Source organism: Rhinatrema bivittatum, chromosome 2 (assembly GCF_901001135.1).
Source record: "Rhinatrema bivittatum chromosome 2, aRhiBiv1.1, whole genome shotgun sequence".
NCBI lineage: Eukaryota > Metazoa > Chordata > Amphibia > Gymnophiona > Rhinatrematidae > Rhinatrema > Rhinatrema bivittatum.
The window spans coordinates 605,578,471-605,599,170 of NC_042616.1; the positions used below are offsets into that span (position 1 = coordinate 605,578,471).

The following is a 20,700-nucleotide window of genomic DNA, read 5'->3' on the forward strand; positions in this document are numbered from 1 at the left end:
GTTCTGATCAGTATTTATCTCCTGCACTGAAGGAATTTAACTTCCTGAAAATGTCAATGACTGACGACATTCAGCCTTTCTTCCTGATCAAAACCATAACCCAATGCTACCAAAATCTTTCAGCTAGAAGTGGTGAGATCAGTCTCCTAACAAATTCTATGCAACTCAGGTATCAGGCAAGCATTATTCCGCTGAAAGGCAGGCCTAAAATAGGAAGGCCACACTAGGAGGAGCAACATAAGGAAATATTTCTTCACAGAAAGAAGAAAAACAGAACAGCCTCAGGATAAGTGTTGGGGGAGGGGAGAGGCAAAAACTACAGAATTCAAGAAGGTATGGGATACACAGAAGATTTTTAGTTGTGAGGAAGAGAAGATAAAGCCAGAGGCAGGATGGTCTCTATGGTAATGCAGAGGGAAGGGTAAGTGGGCAGACAAGATGGGCCTGAACAGTTTTTGTCTGCTGTCATATTCTAGATTTCCATGTCAATATGATGTGGAGAAAGGGAAACCCTCAGAAGCATTACACTGAACATGGCCAACTTTAAGGAAAGGGCCTTTCCGTCTGTCAGATTACACTGACCCTGTGACCACATCTCATGTCCAAAACAAAATTTTAAGATTTTTTTTTTTTAAAGTATTCCGTTATGAACCTATCCTCTTAAGATTCACTGCTTTGAACTGTGCTCGCCCAAGATACCTTTTCTCTAAAGATTCTACTAGAATCTCATAACAGTAGGAAATCCTTACCAAATAGGGCACAAAATATTAAAACTGTCTTTTTTTTTTTTTTTTTTTTTTTTAAACAACATGTAATATATTCCTTCATATCATGGTGTGTGATTTATAGTTTTGTTTTATTCATAACTTAATACTCTCCAATGACTAATTTCAGCAACACATACATTCAGGGTCTCAGAATAATGCAGTACTTGAAACACAAAATGGGTGAACATTCAGTGAAAACTCTATTTGACCTAGTAAGCAGACAGCAAAGGAGCTACTTTGGTGACCTGAACAGGCAACACTCCAGGCAGAATAAATGCTTGGCAGCCAAACTCTCCCAGTTTTAAAAGGATTTTTATACAATGTTCTCCTTGTCTAATTTGGACTGTTAGGTATAACCGCAGGTAAGTGGAAAGGTAAGTAATGAACTGAATAATGAGCTCCTACCCATGTGTCTATGTAGATAGCATAAAATTAGATTTTTATCAAATTTTTTTCTTTTTTTTTTTTTAGAGCAATACTTTATAAAATGTGGAAAATCGTAGGAAAGCAGCAGCAGATGCAAACCAGAGCAACTGTACAAGGAATAATTCTGGCACCATTTAAAAAAAAAAAAAAAAAGAGATCATTTTAAAAACAAAATAATCTTTAGGTCTGTGGTAACAGTTAAAACGTCTGTACAAACTACATTTAAAATTTCAGTCTAACAACTTTGAAATGTAATGTGCTCATGAATGCTTTCTAAGTCATGCCCAGTCACCTTGAAAGACAGAGAAACTTCCATATACAAACCTGGTTCAAGGCGTATAAAAAAAAAAAAAAAAAAAGTTTCACAAAGGCAGAATTGTCTTTTTATTTTTTGCTAAAGAACTTTTGAAAATTCTTTCCATGTATTTTTACTTGCCAGGTTGCTAAATGGTAAGCGTCTGCCATACACATCATCCACCACAGCACCAGCATGTTGCCTTCTCTTTTATCTGTATGTTCTCTTTAATTTTTTTTTTTCAATACACCTTGAGCTTATTTTGACAACTACTATTTCTGATGTTGACCAATTATTTAAAGATACTGTCCTTTCTACTGATATAAATATCTCTGCATTCAGTTTTATCTCCAGAATTTGTTTGCTGTCCCAGCTGCATATGAAACGTCCAATTTTGCATAAGAAGCACATCTGTTTAGTCCAGCGGCTCTTGCTTTATTCGAATGACAGAAGGTGTACGAGATGTCCTTTTGAGTTCTCTCCTTAGTACATATTCACTAAATTGGGAAGAGTCGACACCTCCTCCACAGGAGCCAACAATCTCAAAGCCCCTCTGCTGCAATCGCTCTAGAACCTACAAGAACAGATGGAGGAAGACATGTCCACAATGAGAAAATGCACAACTCTGCAACTACTAAGCATCTTGTAAGATTATAATTTGTATACCTCTCAACTAACAACCATTCACTTCTCCCCCACATAAAAAAAAAAAAAAATACCCAGTATCACCCCAAAAACCACAAAATGGTTGGATAATACAAACATACATATCATACACATAAACACACAAATAAAAACAGTTAATAATTATGTTCAACAAAAACTTCTTTTAGAAAGCTTTTCTGCTGTTTATCAACAATTTCTTTCATATATTAATATTTCTTCACCCAAAATAAAAATGTTTATTTAATGCTCTGGCCATATCTTTGTATAAAATAAAAATGGATACACATCTCTTTATGTTTGCTGGCCATAATAGAACAGTTGTTTACCTATAACAAGTGTTATCCGTGGACAGCAAGATGTCAGTCCTCACACATATGTGACATCATCTGATGGAGCCTGACACAGAAAAACTAGGTCACAGTTTCTAGAAATTTGATAGAACTCACGGGACATGCCCACAGCATACTATTATGCCACGTCCATGTGGGGGTCCCTTCAGTCTTGTATGTAGCAAAAAGAAAAGAAAAATGAAGCAATCAACTTCTCGGGGAGGTGGGTGGGTTTTGTGAGGAATGACATTCTGTTGTCTTCTGAGAATACCTGTTACAAGTTAGCAACTTTCTTGGAGGACAAGCAGGATGGCAGTCCTCACAAATGGGTAATCTCTAGCTACAGGCTCCTCCAACAAAAAAGGAGCGAAAACAAAATCGTGCCAATGGGTACAACAATGTTTGTTGGCACAAAGCCATTTTTGTATTTTATTCTTAGTCTAAGCGGGGGCAGTCTGGAACAAAAACAGGTCCTAGGCGGGAAAGAGTTGGAGCCTACACCTTAAACAAGTTCCAAAGGACAGACTAGTCAAACCTGCTGTTAAGTTGGCCACTCCTATCCAAATAGTAATGAGATCTGAATGAGTGGAAAGAACTCCATGTCGCAGCCTTGCAGATTTCCTCCATGGAGACTGATCGCAAGTGAACCACCGACGCTGCCATGGCTAGATTTTAAAAGGTGCGCGCACTACCCAGTGCGCACACATGTACCCATGCACGTTATAAAATCGGGGATCGGCGTGCGCAAGGGGGTGCAAGCCCATTCCGAGCCGCGCTGTCTTACCACCGTTCCCTACCTCCCCACCCCACCTTCCCTTACTTCCCACGCCCTTCTCCCCCCTACCTTTTTCGTCTTCTTTTTTTGTTACAAAACGTACTTCAGGCCCTGGGGCTGAAAGTAAGTTGCGTGTGCCGGCCGACTGCCGGCGTGCAATCCCTGGCACAGCGGCCATGTGGAGGCCTCTGACCATGCCCCTGCCCCACCCCCTCCCTTTTTGCAAGCAGCGGGATTTACACATGTCCTGGGTATTTATGCGCGTCGCCGGGCCTTTTGAAAATAGGCCCAGTGCGCGTACGACCGGTTACGCCCGTAACTCTTTGAAAATCCAGCCCAATATATGTATGTTTTCATCCAGTCTGTTTAAATGTACATCTCAATATTGTATTGAATTATGTTTCTTTTATACTGTGTATGTTTATTGTAACCCGCTGGAGATCTGTGGAATGGCAGGCTATAAATGTTATAAATAATGAGCCTTGACATGCTCACCAGATTCAACCCCGCTTGGACATAAGAGAAAGAAATGCAATCTGCAAGCCAATTGGAGAGAATCTGTTTGGCAACAGCAATCCCCAGCTTACCTGCATCAAAACAAAAAAAAAAAAAAAAAAGAAAAAAAATTGGAACAACTTCCTATGGGCTTCAGTCTGCCTCCAGATAGAAGGCTAAAGACTCTCTTGCCATCCAAACTGTGCAGTGCTTGTTAAACTTGGTGGACATGGGCAAAATGTTGGAAGGACAACTGACTGGTTAAGATGGAATTCTGATACTACTTTAGGCAAAAAGCCTTAGGATGGAAAAACTTGGTATAAAGTGGATAAGTTACTAGAATGCGAAGCTCACTGAGCTTGAGCACTGAAGTGACCTTCACCAAAAACACGACCTTCCAGGTCAGCTACGTCAGGTCACAGGAGGGTAGTGACTCAAAGGGAGCTTTCATCAGCTGGGACAAAACCACATTGAGGTCTCAAGACACAGCAGTCGGTATGATGCGAGACTACAAATGAAGCAGACCCCGCATGAAACGTACAACTAAGGGCTATACAGAAAGAAACTTACCTTCTACATGGTATGGTATGACCAGAAAGGTGAACCCTTACTGAATTAGTCTTTGAGACCAATGTTGGATAAATGTAGAAGGTGATGAAGCAGTTTTTGGGTGGAGCAGGAGGAGAATCTAGGGCCTGTTGCTCACACCACATGACAAACCCTTGTTAATTCCAGCACCCAGATGGTCATGCACATTGATTCTCAGCTCAGGCCCAAGATTGTGCTCTTGACCAGCCAATCATCCAGATAAGGAAACATGTGCATCTCCAGTTTGCATAATGCATCTCTACCATGGCTAAGCATTTTGTAAAGACGCAAGCCTAATGGCAGAATGTAATACTGGAGGTGGCAGGGTCCCTACTGGGAATCAGAGATGTTCCTGTGAACAGGAAAAATCTCTAATCGAGTGTAAGCATCCTTAAGTCAAGATAGCAGAACCAGTCCCTTTTTTGAAGAAGGGGAATTAAGGTGCCCAGGGAAACCATCTTGAATTTTTCTCTTTTGATGTATTTCTTCTTCAAGGCCCTTTAGATCTAGGATGGACGAGTCCCCTTGTTTCTTTGGAATCAGGAAATTCTTGGAGAAGAATCTCAACCCTCTTTGCCTTGATGGAATAGGCTCAACTGCTTTGGCCATCAAGAGGGAGGGAAACCCTGTTTGAAGCATTTCCTGATGTGGCAACTGACCCCCAAGATGGGTGATGGTGAATTAGTGGAGAGCCAATATGTTCAATTTGGTACCCTCTTTTGGTGATGCTGAGGACCCACGCATCTGGGGTTATACTGGGCCACTGACTTACATAAATGCGCAGCCTGCCCTGACCATAAGGTCCTCTGGCATGGGAAACTGGAATCCTGGCTATGCTCTCTGCGATCCAGTCAAAACCCCATCCCGAGTGCTGAATGGGATGTGTCTAGGCATAGGCACTCTTTGCTGTATGGATGGGGTGCGAGGCAATTGTTGCGATTGGGAGCGAGGAGGTGGAATGTAATGCCTCATCGGACAGAGGTGTCTCCTCCGTCCTGAACTTGGTACCTCCAGAGAAGAGGAGGTCAGGTCTGCAGTACTCGTGAAGAGCTGCTGGATCATCCTTGACACTATTTCCAAGAGCTTCTCTCCAGTGCTTGGGCACATCAAGTGTTTTTTCCATTTCCAGGTGGAGATTTGAGGTCCACAGCCAAGCGAGTAGTCTGTGCACCCCCTATCCCCACTGCAGAGGCTCTCAAAACCACTTCAAAAACATTGCAGGTTGAAAAAGAACGTGTGTTTTTCCGCTCTCCAAATCTTCGTCGCACCAGTGGGCATGTTGCTATTTTGAGAAAGCTGTTTGGCATCTCCTGCACTTGTTTCAGGATATTCTGCAGTAACTGGTTCATGAAGAATCAGAAGGCTGCTATAACACCCTATAAAACCTCTCTCCCAACAGAATCCATGGTCCTAGAATCACTCCCCAGGGGCACAGAGGAGTGGGTTCTAGACTTCTTGGCCTTTTTGCGAGTGGATTTGATGATCACAAATTGCTGTGGCAGCTGAAGCTTGTTTAATCTGGGAACTTTTGGACAAAATAAACTGTGTCTGCCTTCTCATTGATGGTATTTAAGAAGGGGGACCTCTCACATCCTCATCAGTACCACCTGAAGGATCTCATGAACAAGGACTGCCACAATTTCCTTAGGGGGGGTTCTACATATTGGAGGATGTCTAGATATTGTTTCCGAACTCTTCCTGTCTGCAATGTAAATTGAATAGTCTCAGCCAGTTCTCTTATAAAGTCTGCAAAGGAGAGGGCTTTCTTTTGTGCAGTGGAGGAGAAGGGCTATGGAATCTCTTCTTCTGAGACCTTCACAATCGTACTAGTACCCCCAGGAATACTGAGAACCCAACTCACTGCACTCAGCAGGGAAGGGCTCTCTGTGCTGTCCTCAGCTAGTGGGTCACAGACCAGTGCAAGCTGCTGTAGAGACCTGGACCACAAGGTACCTTGATGTCTTGGGGAAGCTTCCTCCCCAGAGGAACCAGAAATCAGCAATGGGCCAGCAGATGCTGACCCTAATGCCTCTCCATACATCAGCGACAGGAAGGGCATCGTTGCCAGCCTGAAGACACTGCAGCACTGATAAGCACTTGAAGGGAGTTGAGCATTGGCTCGAGGAATGCTGGTGCTTGCCTCAGTGCTGTTTCTCCAGTTCCTCCTTGAAAATCGACTGGGAGGAAGGAGGTGTTACCATATCCTCTTCAGAACCAAGAGTAGGATCAGTGGCAGACACCAGGACTAGTGGAGACTGCCACAATTCCCTGGCATATGTAAAGGATGAGCTCCCCTCACCTTGGGACTGTTTAGGGGGGGTTCTTGGCAGATGTCAGACCGTACCTTTGCTCTCATCCATGGGGGATCAATGCAGATTCTTCTTCAGTTTCTCTCAATGTTTGCCAAGGGTGTTCCTTTATGCAAGGTCAAAAAGGCATCTTCTTTGAACATGAGGAGTCAGACGATGGTCTGTCTCCAGGGTCCCTACCAGTCACGGACACTGATGGAACTGATGACTTCCCTGAAGATGATGGCTTTCCTACCACTGGTGCAGCTCCAGGCTCCATCAATACCAATGAACCGATCTTCCAGTGTTCGAACAGATAATCCATAAGTTCCAACCAGGACTGCCATCTTTTTAGGGTCATTTCTCCATGATTGTGGCACTCCTGGACATCCCCCAAGCACAGTCCGCATCCATTCTGGGGGCCTATGATAGACATAGTCCTGCCACATCAAGAGTACTACTGGAACCAACTAGACATGTCTGAGTTAAACAAAAGGAACACAAAAATTGAACTTGATGGTGGCGAAGTGTTCATACCAGTGGACATCAATGGCCCCAGTGCCCCAGGGAAAGGCTGTGAATGGAAATTAGAAAAACGCCGAAAAAGTTTATCTAGGGAACTATAGGGAAAAGACTGCGGGACCCTGCTTCAGGCAAACACTGAAGGAAAGCGCAAAAAAAAAACTTCAGTGAAAACAGAGGCTCAAATCGCAACCTACAGACGCTGCAGAAAAAGAGAGGCTGAAGGACATGTATGGATGTGTGGTATAATAGCACGCTATGGACATACCCAGTGAGGAGCAGTCAAAGTTCTATAAACTTTGACATAATTTTTCAGTACCAGGCTCCATTAGATGTGTTACCCATGTGCAAGAACTGCCATCCTGCTAGTCCTCAGAGAATCATAGCCACAAAATCACAAGTAATGGCAAAGTCAATTACATCCCAGAAAAGTCCCTGACAGCAAAATACTTTAGATAAAAGACAAATGCAATTAAAGATATGTCAGCAGTGGCTATTGTAATCAACAAGCTTGTTTTGTTGTTTGTCTTTTCATCTCAATTTTTCCCCCTTTTGCCAATTCGCAGTAGCCGAAGCAGGGCAACTGGCACATGAAACAGAACATAAGAACATAAGGCTTGTCATACTGAGTCAGACCAAGGGTCCATCAAGCCCAGTTTCCTGTTTTCAACAGTGGCCAAGCTAGGTCACAAATACCTGGCAAGATCCCAAGGGGTAGACAGATTTCCAAGCTTCTTATCCAAGAATAAGCATTGGATTTTTGCAACTCTCCCTTAATTGTTAATGGACTTGTACAGCTTTTGAGCAGTTTTGAGCAGTTTCTCTCTTAGATGGCTCAGGAAACCAATCAATTTCAAATACTTCCCCCAAGGGCATATAGTGTTAAAATACACTGTTATACTCCCTTAATTTACATGTTGTTTTCAGAGTTTGAGTTATTTTCTCTAAAATATTCTAGACTTGGCTTGCTCTCAAAGTAACTCTGGTGCAGATCAAAGGGCAGATTAAGCAAAGCCCAAAGTCTTAAAAAAAAACCTATTTTAAATTAAAATGTAGGTTTTCTCACTGATGGCACACAGTACTACTGTACACAAGTGAGGAACATTTCAACTTTATACACAGAGTTGGAAAAGTTGAAATGTGTTTGAAACAGCTATACCAAAAAAAAAGAAAGTTATTTGAGGGAAAACTGCACAATACAGTAATACTTATGCTCACACACTCTTAAAATCCCGGGAGTTGGTATCAGAATGCTCAGTGCTGCAGTCTCATGGGCTCTTGCCCTCAAAGGGCTACAACCCCTCTCCTCTGTTTGCACTTTTTGTTACGTCATCTACCTCTTCCCGTTCAATGTATTTTTTACTTTTTTAAGTGAAAACAACTTCAAACACCCTTTTAAAATATCTTACAGTGATTCTCCTAATCGTCTCAGACAACTTTATCTCTATTTACCATGTTAAGACTATTGTCACAATGTAACTCTTCTTCTAGTTCTCAAATAATTTTATAACTTATCTTCTCTGCTGTCGCCAACTTCTTTGCTGTTTCTTATTTATTGCCTGCCCGACATTGGCAATGTTTTGGCTGAAACTCACGCCTGCTTCAGGGGCACTTTATGATATTCGTTTTAGCTGATCCCAGCTTTTCCCAGCATCTCACACAGGTGAAAAGGTGGCACCATCTTTTTTTGGTATGTTAAATTGAGGGGTTTAGCCATTGTTTTATATAGGTTTGAAACAGCTATACCATTTGGATTATCTGTTTTTGGACTCTACTGAATTTTTCTTTGGTCTCATTCTTGGTTTCAATTTTCCCCTCTGCCCTCCCCCTCATAATTTTTTATGTAGTTGTATAATACTGAAAAGTTTTTATATCTTTTCTTATAATAAATGAAGTCTGTATTCCTTCCAAGTTCACTTTCCAGTTCGTCAAGCTTTTGTCCATGTTGTGTGTGTATTTCAGTGTAAATGGACTACCAACTTATTTAGACTCATTATGTGGTGGATGGCTGTGTATGGAAAAGCTTTGGTCCAAGAAAACAAACCGGTAACCGATCCAATGTGGCTAGCAGCAAAGGATGACAATGTAGAATCGGAAAAAATGGACTTTATTGAACTTGCCCGACTCTGGCCGAGTTTCGCTCACATGAGCTGCCTCAGGGGCTTTGAACCAATGTAATTGGCTCTGTGCAGTTTCAATGTAATTTTACATCAAGTTTGGACAGTCAGCATGAATCAGAATGCAGATGCTCACCGCGCAACCTCTCATAACATCTGAAGAATCGCATCACCACCGCTTGCACAACCATCTATGAAGTACAAGTGCTTGCTTTTTGTATACGCCAACACTGGGCATGCTGACTGTCCAAACTTGATGTAAAATTACATTGAAACTGCACAGAGCCAATTACATTGGTTCAAAGCCCCTGAGGCAGCTCATGTGAGCGAAACTCGGCCAGAGTCGGGCAAGTTCAATAAAGTCCATTTTTTCCGATTCTACATATGGAAAAGCTTTTACATTTTTATTTTCAGGATTATGAGCCAAATAAATCTCATCCCTCAGAAAAAAAAAAATCTCCAAATTCAAACAGAGCAGAACTGTGGGTGGGATTTAGTTATCCTAATAAATTGATCCATCTCTATTAATTTTTGCTTTAAATGACTAATAAGTTACTTTAATATTTTTGTTAATTGGGATAAGTTAAAACCCAAAACAAAATTATTAAAATTCCATTTGTATTTTACTCCTAGGGAGATAATAGAGTTTAAAATTGTTGAGCACTCTTCCCATTTAGTGAAACATTCAAAAAAATAATTTTAAATTAAATTTTCTTTTGTAAAGAACAGGAAAATTTAAAATGGCTAAAAACAAACTAAAAAATTGTGATTAACTGAATTAGACTGGGATTTGTACAAAGGCTTAAACTTCTGTATTATGCATGCTATATGTATTTTATCAAGCAGGGAGTAAATGCACAGAAGTCTTCTTTGTGAATTAACATTGAGAATACAATAACCCTTTTCTATTAGTTCTTTTTGAATATAGTTTTAAAAAAATGGGGAAAAATACAAAACTGAATGGAAAGCATGTGCTTGTCTGAATATATATGTCACACTTGCCCATGGTTTTGTGTTTGGTTCGTTTGTACATTTCACAAAGGTGTGGGTAGGATCAATACAGAATTCAATCACATCATCAGAGAAACTGATGTCAGAATTCTCAGAACAAGCATGCCTCTCTGCTTGGACATCCACTGAGCTGAAGGCATTACCTGAACTGAATTGAGGTGGCAGTATCCATTCAGTGGAAATCTGATGACATGCGTGGAGTCGTGGTTCCAGCCTGCATTCACCGAATTGCACATCACGTCGCCTATTTCAGGAAACACCTCTTCTATCAGCGATTTGTCGCCGCTCAAAGTAATCCTCTCCCCTAAATCTGGAGCAACTCGAACCACCAGGCACTCACAGGGCCTGGAGAACCGCCTAGATTCCCGATCCTGCTTCCACCTTTCCAGCTCCATAAGCAGGGGCTGAAGCTGGAAATACTTTGCTTCTTCATATAACAAACTGTAGTCCTAAACAGCAAGACAAGACATGATGCGTGTTAATTCACTGTGCACAAGTAATACTAATTAATGTTACTGGTGCATTTGGCAACAAAGCCAGCCTTTCTTCTCCTTGGTTTGACAAAGCATTGACGTGGCTATAAAAACACAAATGCAAATAAATCCAATTTAGGAACTATTTACACTATCTTCTACTCAGTCTCTGAATTGCTAATATAGCTTGTAAAGCACATTCTCTTCTTACTCATGACAGAATTAAAACAAATTATCTTAAGCTTGTATGAGCAAAGAAAAAAGTGCTTCTTAAAATCAGGAGTAATCTCTTTCTTCTAGTGTTCACTTCTCTAATAGTGAACAAAACACGGTGATTAAATGAGGAAAGCTTATCCTAGCATTCTGGAAAAGACAACACAGTGACTTGCATCCGCAGTAGTAGTAGGGACAAGAGGATAAATAGTTTCAAAGCCTGTTTTGAATTTAAAAGCAAAATCAACAAGATGTTTACACAGTCAATTTATGTGCATAAACTATCAGCAAGTTGAACGGCCTGAGGGAAGGATTTTAGTCATCCCAACAGCTTGCATTTTTAAACATTTGTTAGCCAATTAAAGTTATCTCTACCAAACTACTTTAACTGAAAATATCTTTGCTACTATTTTTCTAGCATAAGCAATGTTTCTTTAAAAACCAATAGATAAAAAAAACTTCAACAGAACATACGATGGTAACTGCACTACCGGTCAATTTGTGAAACTAATGAGTTTCAAGTCTAGGAAGTGCATATTAAGCCATCACCGATTCTCTTTGCTACACCAAGAACCATATTTAAGACTACACAACTTGCTGTTTGGTGCAGAAAGGTAGAATCCTAAGTAGAAAGGAACATGAAAAATACCACAAAAACACACTGTTATTCTAACATTAAGCTAGGGTGGGCAAACCTTTGGGCCCGAGGGCCACACTGGAGGTGAGAGGAGGGGGTCCTGGTAGCAATATCACTTCCTACTGTTTGACTGGAACCTGACTCTCCTCAGTAGACCATGATTTTCCCATCTCTGCACTAGACACCGTTTTTTAAACTCTTCAGCATATACAGAGGATAAAATCTAAAACCAAGGGTGCAGAAATCCTCAGATGTTATGACTCCCTCAAGACTCTATTCATGTCTCCAGCTTCCTGTCAGGTCTCTCTCACTGCTGTTTCAGGTATGCACAAGTTGCCTTCCTACTCTCTCAGGGTCCCCTTATTTTCCTCTTGCTTTCTGTCTCTCATTCCTCCAGTTTCCCTGCTTTTCCCCAACCCAATTTGTCGTGTCTTCTTTTTCTCTCTCTGTCTCTGTTCTATCAACCATCTGCCCCCATCTCTGGCAGTAAACAGACAGCTATATTCACAAGACTGACAGTTGTCCCTCTTCCAGTTCAGGCAGCAGAAAAAGGGGACCGCTGCCAGAGTGAGCCATGCCTCCTACGTAGGAGCTGACAGCATATTTATTCTCCGAGCTAGCCGTACTATCTGCTCCAAAGAGCAGCTGGTACACCCCATTGGTTATGCACCATTGATTTTGACTAACAGAATCACAAAACATATTTATATTGAGTTAAAGGCAGTTTATTATTCGCTTTGCAGGGCTTTTTTTTCCCCCAAGGTATTACACTATTACTTGACACTTGGTGGACAAAGTGGTCCTTGTCTGCTGACAACTATGATTCAGTTGGAGTTTATGAAGAGACTGTCAGGTAAAAAAGGTTCCTTGGTGGGAATTGGGCCAAGGACAAAAGCACCATTGCGGGAAAGAATTGTATTGCTAGATCCTACTTTGAAAATAGCTGTTCCTCAAAGTTACGGTTTCCTACTGCAGGTGCACAGTATTATATGTCTACAGGAAAACAGTTCAATACCATTGGCCCAAATACTATAAATAAGAACCTTTACATCTATGTCACAAATGAAGGAATGAGGACCTCCCCTTCGCAGCCCAGCCCATACTGAATGACGACATCACTTCTGGATTTTTCAACTGCTAAACAATGATGCACTACAGCTACCTGGAACTCCATGGATGTTCTAGGAGGGGGGAAGGAAGTTTCAAAGTGGAATCTCCTGCTCTGTCAAAACCTACTATAATAAATAATTACATCCATTCCTAGTAACTCAAAGCTACACTGGAACTTCCAGACATGCTAAGATCCTAAGAGAATAAATGCTCTTACAGTCATGGAACATCACCATGAAAGTGGACCCAGTGCTTTACCTCCTTTCACTGTACGGTGCTAAATGCAATCAACTTGTTTAAACTCTTACCTTAAAATCATCTGGAATGAGAAGCTTTGAAGTTCGTAGGAAGTTTAAGATATACCGAAACATCTGTCCATCTCTATCAATGAAATAATGCTGTTTGAGACTGTCCAAAACAATAGGTTCAGTGCCATCAAAAAGTCTTCCAATCCTGGAAAGGAAAAAAGATGTCATTACCAGCATAAACATTTTAGTAATTAAATTTAGTGGCACACTAATGATACACTGAACAATATTCACATTGTGCATGAAGATGCTTCTAAAGTAGTCTGAATTCAGTTCTAGTTCTAAGACAATTTAGAGTTTCATGAACTAATGTCGAGTAGCCACATACACTTGCCCTCATTCACTTTCAGCTTTCCCAGTAGGAAAACAAGAATTAATGAAATAGACATGCCAACTCAACCATGGGCAAGGAAGGGCAATGAGATGAAGACTGTTTATTCTGCTTTCCTCAATACATCAGAAATTCACTTTCTAAAACAGGCTGGTAGAAGTTTCTAAATTTTTGCCTTCAGCAGTTAAGCAAGTTTGCTTACCTGTAAACAGGGCTCTCCATACACAGCAGGATGAATTAGCCATTATGAGCAGGTGACATCATCTGACAGCACCAACAGACCCAGCTCTCAAGAGCTCAGTAAAGGCTTTACTGCGCATGTGTGGGAATTCCCATGTGTGCACACTGCCTTGTGAACTTCAGTCTCTTCCAGAGCTTAAACAAGCTAGACAACTTTCCAGAGAGAAGAGCAGGTATTAAAAATGGATAATTCATCCTGCTTTCTAAAGAGAACCCTGTTTACAGGTAAGCAATGCTTTGATTGCAATGCTGTAGATCTTTCTGCCATGACAGCAGCAACAGCTACAGAAACTTAAAATCAGCACAGGGCCTGTGAGTCACCAAGCATACCCAGTCCCTGAGGCAGACCGGACCCTTCTCCCATACAAACATATACCCCAAAACCTGAATTGCTGGGGGTCCCCCAGGAGATGTTTAGGAACCACCTCCTTAGGTCCTCCAGCCTCGTGCCCTCTCCTCAATTAACACAAATTCTCATCTTAGAAGCATCACAGTGTGGAGGAAGCTTCTACGTGTCCAAGGTGCAGTTGTAACCCACGATTACTTGGGTAAAAGGGTTCTGCTGGGAGCTGCTGATGGTTTAAATTTTTTTTTTCCTCAGCCTGCTCAGGGCTTTAGATACTCTTATGAGAAGTCACAGATTGGATGGTGTACTGTTCACCATAATACCTTAATGGAGCTAACTCCCTGCATCTTATCCAACTGGATTTTTTCTTAAAGGGGACCTGCATCAAGTCATTTTTACAGTGAGTATAATAGTTTGCATTACCCCAGTATTGGTGTATTATCAATTAATGAGTGCTACATACCTGAATTTGCTAGTGTACAGCACCAGAATAGGTTGTATCACCTCAATGCATAAAATTGCTCAGGATTTGAATGTGTTGATATGAAACAACTACCTCTTAATGGGAAGATGTGTGAAAACAAACAAGTTAGTTGGACTCAAAGGAAATGACCCTGTGTTGTTTGAAGTGCACACACACATATGTAACATACCGTGGAACAGGAGAGATGGAAAGCACCTGGGGTTTACCCCCTCAGAAACTGTAATCTTTACGGAGGATGGAGTATTGTAGGTTACAGTGTTGAGGGGTTCAGTCTCGGAAAGCAAAGGAACTTAAGAAGTCATCTTCTTTATTGAAAGCTTATAAAGATTTCCATAGAACAAAGAGTGGAAGGAAAAATGGGGTCGTCCTAAAACTGATAGGGAGGAAAATCAAAAGAATGTAAGAAAATAGTTTTTTCACTGAGAGGGTGGTAGATACTGGAAAAGAATTCCAGCACAGGCAACAAGGGATAAAACATGGCAGAATTGAGGTATGTGTATGGGATAGAGACAAAGGGACTTGACGGGAGGAAGGACGAGAAGGGCAGACAAAGACTACCATAGATTAAGACTTTGAAAGCATAACAGGCAGGCAAGCAAAAATGGGCAGACTAACGGGCCGATACAGTAAGGTGCTGTAGAAAGAGGTGCGTTAGTGCCGGGCGCACCCGCGTCTGCCGCACGCACACTCTGGATCACATACCGCTCGATACTGTATTTAAATGGCATGCAAATGCAAGCCGCGTCCAACGCGCATCCATGAAGCGCAATCCATTTTACTGTATAGGCACTATACAGCGCCTATACAGTATCCTGGGTGCGCTGGTACCTGTCATTTCAAATGACATTTGAAATGACAGGTACCAGGAAGTGGATACAGGAGAAGGGCTGACTGACCCCCTAACTGACCCCCTAACTTTCCGCCAGCCCCCGCTCACCTGCCCTGGCCGCGTCCATCTCCCGCGCCGACAGCTCCGGAGCAGCCCCAGCCAGCCCCGCTTCACTGCCTGACCCCCTAACTCCCCAGGATAAGACCGAAGTGAATCGGGCAAACTTTCCACCAGCCCCCGCTCACCTGCCCTGGCCGCGTTCATCTCCCACGCTGACAGCTCCGGAAAAGCCCCAGTCCTCTCTCCCCTTCTCCCGGGGACAGCCGGCGGCGAGAGCAGGCGCTCCCCATGGCTCCCTATTCTCTAAAACGTAATGAATGAACGCCGTGACCTCGGACGTCACACGCCGTGACCTGAGCACCCGGCTGGATGTCTGAGGTCACGGCGTGCGACATCCGAGGTCACGGCGTGTGACGTCCGAGGTCACGGCATGCACTCATTACCTTTTAGAGAATAGGGAGCCAAGGGGAGCGCCCGCTGTTGCCGCCGGCTGTCCCCGGGAGGAGGGGAGAGAGGACTGGGGCTGTTCCGGAGCTGTCAGCGTGGGAGATGAACGCGGCCAGGGCAGGTGAGCGGGGGCTGGTGGAAAGTTTGCCCAATTCACTTCGGTCTTATCCCGGGGAGTTAGGGGGACAGGCAGTGAAGCGGGGCTGGCTGGGGCTGCTCCGTGGCCCGTGAAATTTCGTCTCGGCTTGCCTGATGCTCCACACTAACGCAGGGGTAGGGGTAGGCGGTAAATTAGCAGGTTAAACGCGCGGCAAAACTGCAGGTTTAAAAAGTGATAATCGGGGGGCGCGTTACTGTATGGGAGGGAATAGCTAATCCGATCGTTTACATCTCATATGCATGCCGCGGGCGGAAAGGGTTACCCGTTGATTTAAAGAGGCAGTAAGGATGGGTTAAAAGGGATAGTGAATCGCAGGTTGGACTAACGCGGCCAAATTGTGAGTAAAAAGCGGGTTAGAAGCAGGGTAACCGTGGCCACACTTTACTGTATTGGCCTGTAGGTGATCAAATACTCCTCTTCCACCCCCACCATTCCCTAAATTTCAAGAGAGAGAAAATAAAGAAGGTAAAGAGAAAAAGTTCTGCATGCAGGTTGCTGCTGATGCACGCAACCCTTCAATGTGAATCTTTGATCAAACTTTACATAGATACATTCCCTATGTACTGCATCTTTGTTGCATATATTGTATAATGAATGAAATTTGTACTTCAACCTGTGTTTGCACCTGCATGAATCATTTACCACCTAATCGTCACTAACTATAGGGAACTGAACAAAAGGATAGGTTAGCTTTACATTGTGGTTATGGTAATTAGTCCTAAGTTTTTCACAGATTATAATGACTATAAAAGTGCAGTTACTAAACTAGAAAATAAAGTAATTTTACAACCGGTTTCTATTAAAAATGTTGAAAAAAATAGAAGTTCTGGAACAGCTAACAGATTCATGGTAAAAACAGTAAATGTGGCTCTGATTAGAAATATTTTTAAGGAAGAAATATGAGAACACAAACCATACTTGGATCTAAAAAGCAAACAGTAATACATTTTCCAAAAATGGATGCCATCTGGATTTGATAGTGTAAAAAAAAAATATTTACTACATATGCTGGAATAATTGCAAAATTTTGAAGGAAGACCTTCCCCATTAATTGAATAGGGTTTTACAAAGTTTTCAGAAGAAGGGCCATGTAACATTTCAAATTGCTGGTGGAGGGGGCCTCAAACTGTGCTGGGAAGGATATTGAGGGCTCCCTCAGATTTTCTGATTTTGCTGACATGAGGAGGGGGGGGGGGGATGGAGAACATGCCATATTTGGCCCTTTCGTTGATCTGAAATGCTGAGAAAGAAGAAAAGCAAGGGACAGGGTTCCCAAGAGCATTAATATTTCTATATTTTTTGGAAGTTGGCAGCTGTGTCACACCCCTGGGAACCCTTCATTTGCCCCTTGAGATGGGGCAGCCATGTGCATGTATGCCTGCCTTATGTATGCATATCATACTCCTTTTCCTATCACTCTCCCTTCCACCTCACATACCCTGCTCCATCTCTCATACATTCTCTCACCTCCCACCATTCACTCTCATTTTTGCCCCCTCCCTCCCTCTCACATACATATCTTTCCCCTTGCTTCCCACTCACACCCCTTCCCCTCAGCCCTCTCTCACATATGCAGCCTTTTATTTCCCTCCTCCCCTTTTTTCTTTCCTCCTCTTTTGCACACCTCCTCCCTCCTCCTCCCCATCAGCACCTTGTCTCTTGATGTTGCACTGGCAAGGCCTGGCCTCCCCACCTGTGGCTGACATCTTGGCAGCAGTCAGGTGTGTCTTCTGCCAGTGGCGGACGTCTTGGATGGTGATCTGGTGGGTCTTCTCTGGCTGGCAAGGCCTGGGAAACCCCATCAGCCTTTCTGCCTTCAAGGTGAGTTATAAAAAAAAAAAAAAGAGCAAACATGCTTACTGTAAATGGTGTTTTCCATAGAGAGCAGGGTGATTTAGCCATGCTTTCTTGGCCTGGCAGCCTAGGGCGGAGCTCTCTCTCTAAGATTGCAGAGTTTTGCTCTCTGAGCATGCACGGCTGTTCTTGCACGTTCCTGCAGTTCTCCTCAGTTGATGATAAAGCCACACTTATGCAGTAGTGTAAGCGGCTATCCATGGATGAGGGTGGTGCCACATGTCTAAGTCATCCTGCTATCTATAGAAAACACTGTTTACAGTAAGCAAACTTGCTTTTTTTTCTGTCAATAAGCAGGCTGAATTAGCCATGCTTTCTGGGAGTTCCAAGCCTAGGGTTGCTGTGAGATTGGGGTAAAAATATTATCTTTGCACTCTTGTTTTTTGTAGCCCGTGCTCCTCGTAGACAGCCATTAAGTGTTCGTTATGTGGCTTAAGAATGCGGAACTAGACAATAGTAGGATGTAAATGTATGAACTGAGGATCATGTAGCTGCTTCACAAATGTCCTGAACTTTGTAAAGATGCGCAATGGAAGCAGCTGTTGCTCGCACTTGATGAGCTTTAATTGATCCCTTAAGCTGTGTAGAATGCGCAGTGTAGCAGCATTGAATACACTAAGCTATCCAATTGGATAGTGTTCTCTTTGTCACAGCTGAACCTTGGGAATTTGGATTAAAGGAGACAAATAGTTGAGATGGGTGCCTGAGAGTTTGAGTTCTTTACTTTTAATAGGCTAAAGCTCGCTTGCAGTCCAAAGTATGTAATGAATTATTTCTCTCATTATTATCTGGTTTTGGAAAAAACATGGGCAGTAAGATGGTTTGATTCAAATGAAATGCAGAGACTATTTTCGGCAAGAATTTCGGATGTATTTGAAGACTGTCATGATGAAATTGTAACTATGGGGAATAGTGATTTAGTGCTTGAAATTCACTAACTTCTTGCTGAAGTTACTGCTACTAAAAATAAAACCGTCCAATCAGGTGTTTTAAAGATCCAGTTTCCAAAGATTCAAATGATGAAAACATAAGGCTCTCTAAGACAACATTTATATCACATGGAATTGGAGGCTTATGAATTAGAGGCTGTAGCCGAATAAGATCTTTCATAAAACGAGATACCAGTGGGTGAATAGAAATGGAAGATCCATCTTTTACCAAATGATAAGCTGCTATTGCACTTAAATGCACTCATGGATGACGTGGCTAAACCTGAGTTTGATAGACTGCAAAAGTATTCTAACAAACATTCAGGAATACAACTGAACGATTCAATGTTGTTAGTAAGACACCACTTGGAGTATCTTCGCCATTTGAAGGTACAGTTTTTACATGGTGAAGATTTCCTGGCAGACACCTTAATATCCAGAATGTAATTGGGTAAACTGAAGTTTTATAATACTCTCCGCTCAATCTCTGTGCCATCAGTCGGAGGAAGAAATGCATGGGATGGAGCAGAGTTCATCCTTCCTGAGTTAGGTATACCAGGGTTTTCTCAGTAGTATCATGTTTGCTGTGTCGAGGAGCTATCAAAGGTATTGGGGGATATGCCTAGAACAGGCCCCTTGACCAGGGAATGAGGAATGTGTCCTAGGATTTCCGTATGGGTTTGAGTGAATGAAGCAAAACCTGTCCACTATCCTGTTGTGCTTCATTGCAAACAGGTCTATCCAAGGCAGACCTCACTGACTGAACAGATCGTTTGCCACAAATTGGTCAAGAGACCATTTGTGAGAATGAAAAATCCTGCTGAGACTGTCGGCCTCTGTATTTGCAATCCCTGGCAGGTAAGTCGCTTGAAGGGTAATTCAAATGTGTGTCTGCCCATTCCAAGATATGAACTGCCTCTTTGCACAATATCCTGGAACTAGACCCTCCTTCCTTGTTTATGTAAAAATGGCTACTTGATTGTCTTTGTGAATCATCACACATTTCCCCTGAAGTTCTGGAGAGAATGTGTGAATCATATTTTTTATTGCTCAAGTCTAACAGGTTGATTTGGAAATTCCTCTCTTTTGGAGACCACAAGCCTTGCATTTTTTAGAGGAGTAAATGTCCCCGTCCCCCCCATATCCATGTGTTGAGGCATCCGTAAGGATTAGTTGGTGAGGTGGAATTCAAAAGGGTGTTCCCTCTGTTAAGACTGTAGGTTTTAGCCACCAAGATATATCCGCTCTCATGGAGCTTGTTATTTTTACTCTTTTTGATATGGGCTTTTTATATTGCTCCCATTGGGTCTTTAAACCTCATTGTAAGTGCTGCATGTGTAGTTGGGTGTGTGGGACCACACAAATTGCCACTGCCATGTGACCTAGCAACATGAGAACTCTGTGTACTGTAAAATTAATCTGCTGATGGAAGCAGAGAAAGCGCAGTACTTGGGCTCTGTCGATGAGTAGCAATGAACTGAGGAATTTGAGTTGGAACAAGGCTGGACTTTTCATAATTTATTAGAAAGTCTAGGTTTGAGGCACCAAATTGTATCTGTGAGGTGTGCTCGAAGATCTTCCATGCTTGGGGAGACTATCAGCCACTTGTCCAGATATGAGAATATTGATATCCCGTTTTTTCCATAAATAAGCTGTAGTTACTGCTAGACCTTTTGTGAAAACCCTAGAGGTAGAAGACAGACCAAATGAGAAAATCTTGACAAGGTTCTATTTGGAAGCACAGGAATACTAATAAGATCTGTGGATGGGAATGTGTGTATCAGCATCCTTTAGGGCAAGGAGATCCTTCAGGTGCAGTCATTGGGTTGTATGAATGGCAGAATGGATTTAGGGAAGTAACCTTGAACTTGTTCTTGCTGGACAACTTGTTGAGAGAAAGAAGGTCCAGAATCGGAAGTAGACCTCCATTTTCTTTGGGATGAAGTAGTACTGGGAGTAATAATCTTTGTTGAGCTGAGACTGTGGTAATGCATTTACTG

The 20,700-nt window shown here is 42.4% G+C and overlaps 1 protein-coding gene across 3 annotated transcripts in view; it reads right to left on the bottom strand.

Annotated features, from left to right (window-relative positions):
• Positions 1-778: 778 nt before the first annotated feature.
• Positions 779-20,700, bottom strand: part of KCTD1 (potassium channel tetramerization domain containing 1) — a 315,950-nt gene continuing 296,028 nt past the window's right edge. For all 3 annotated transcript variants that reach the window (XM_029591170.1, XM_029591168.1, XM_029591167.1), the window contains exons 3-5: positions 13,021-13,165; positions 10,423-10,728; positions 779-2,062 (exon numbers count right to left, since the gene is read on the bottom strand). In XM_029591170.1, coding sequence (XP_029447030.1) covers positions 1,904-2,062; positions 10,423-10,728; positions 13,021-13,165 — 610 coding nt within the window. In that variant the 3' untranslated portion in view covers positions 779-1,903. The remainder of the gene's footprint in view (positions 2,063-10,422; positions 10,729-13,020; positions 13,166-20,700) is intronic.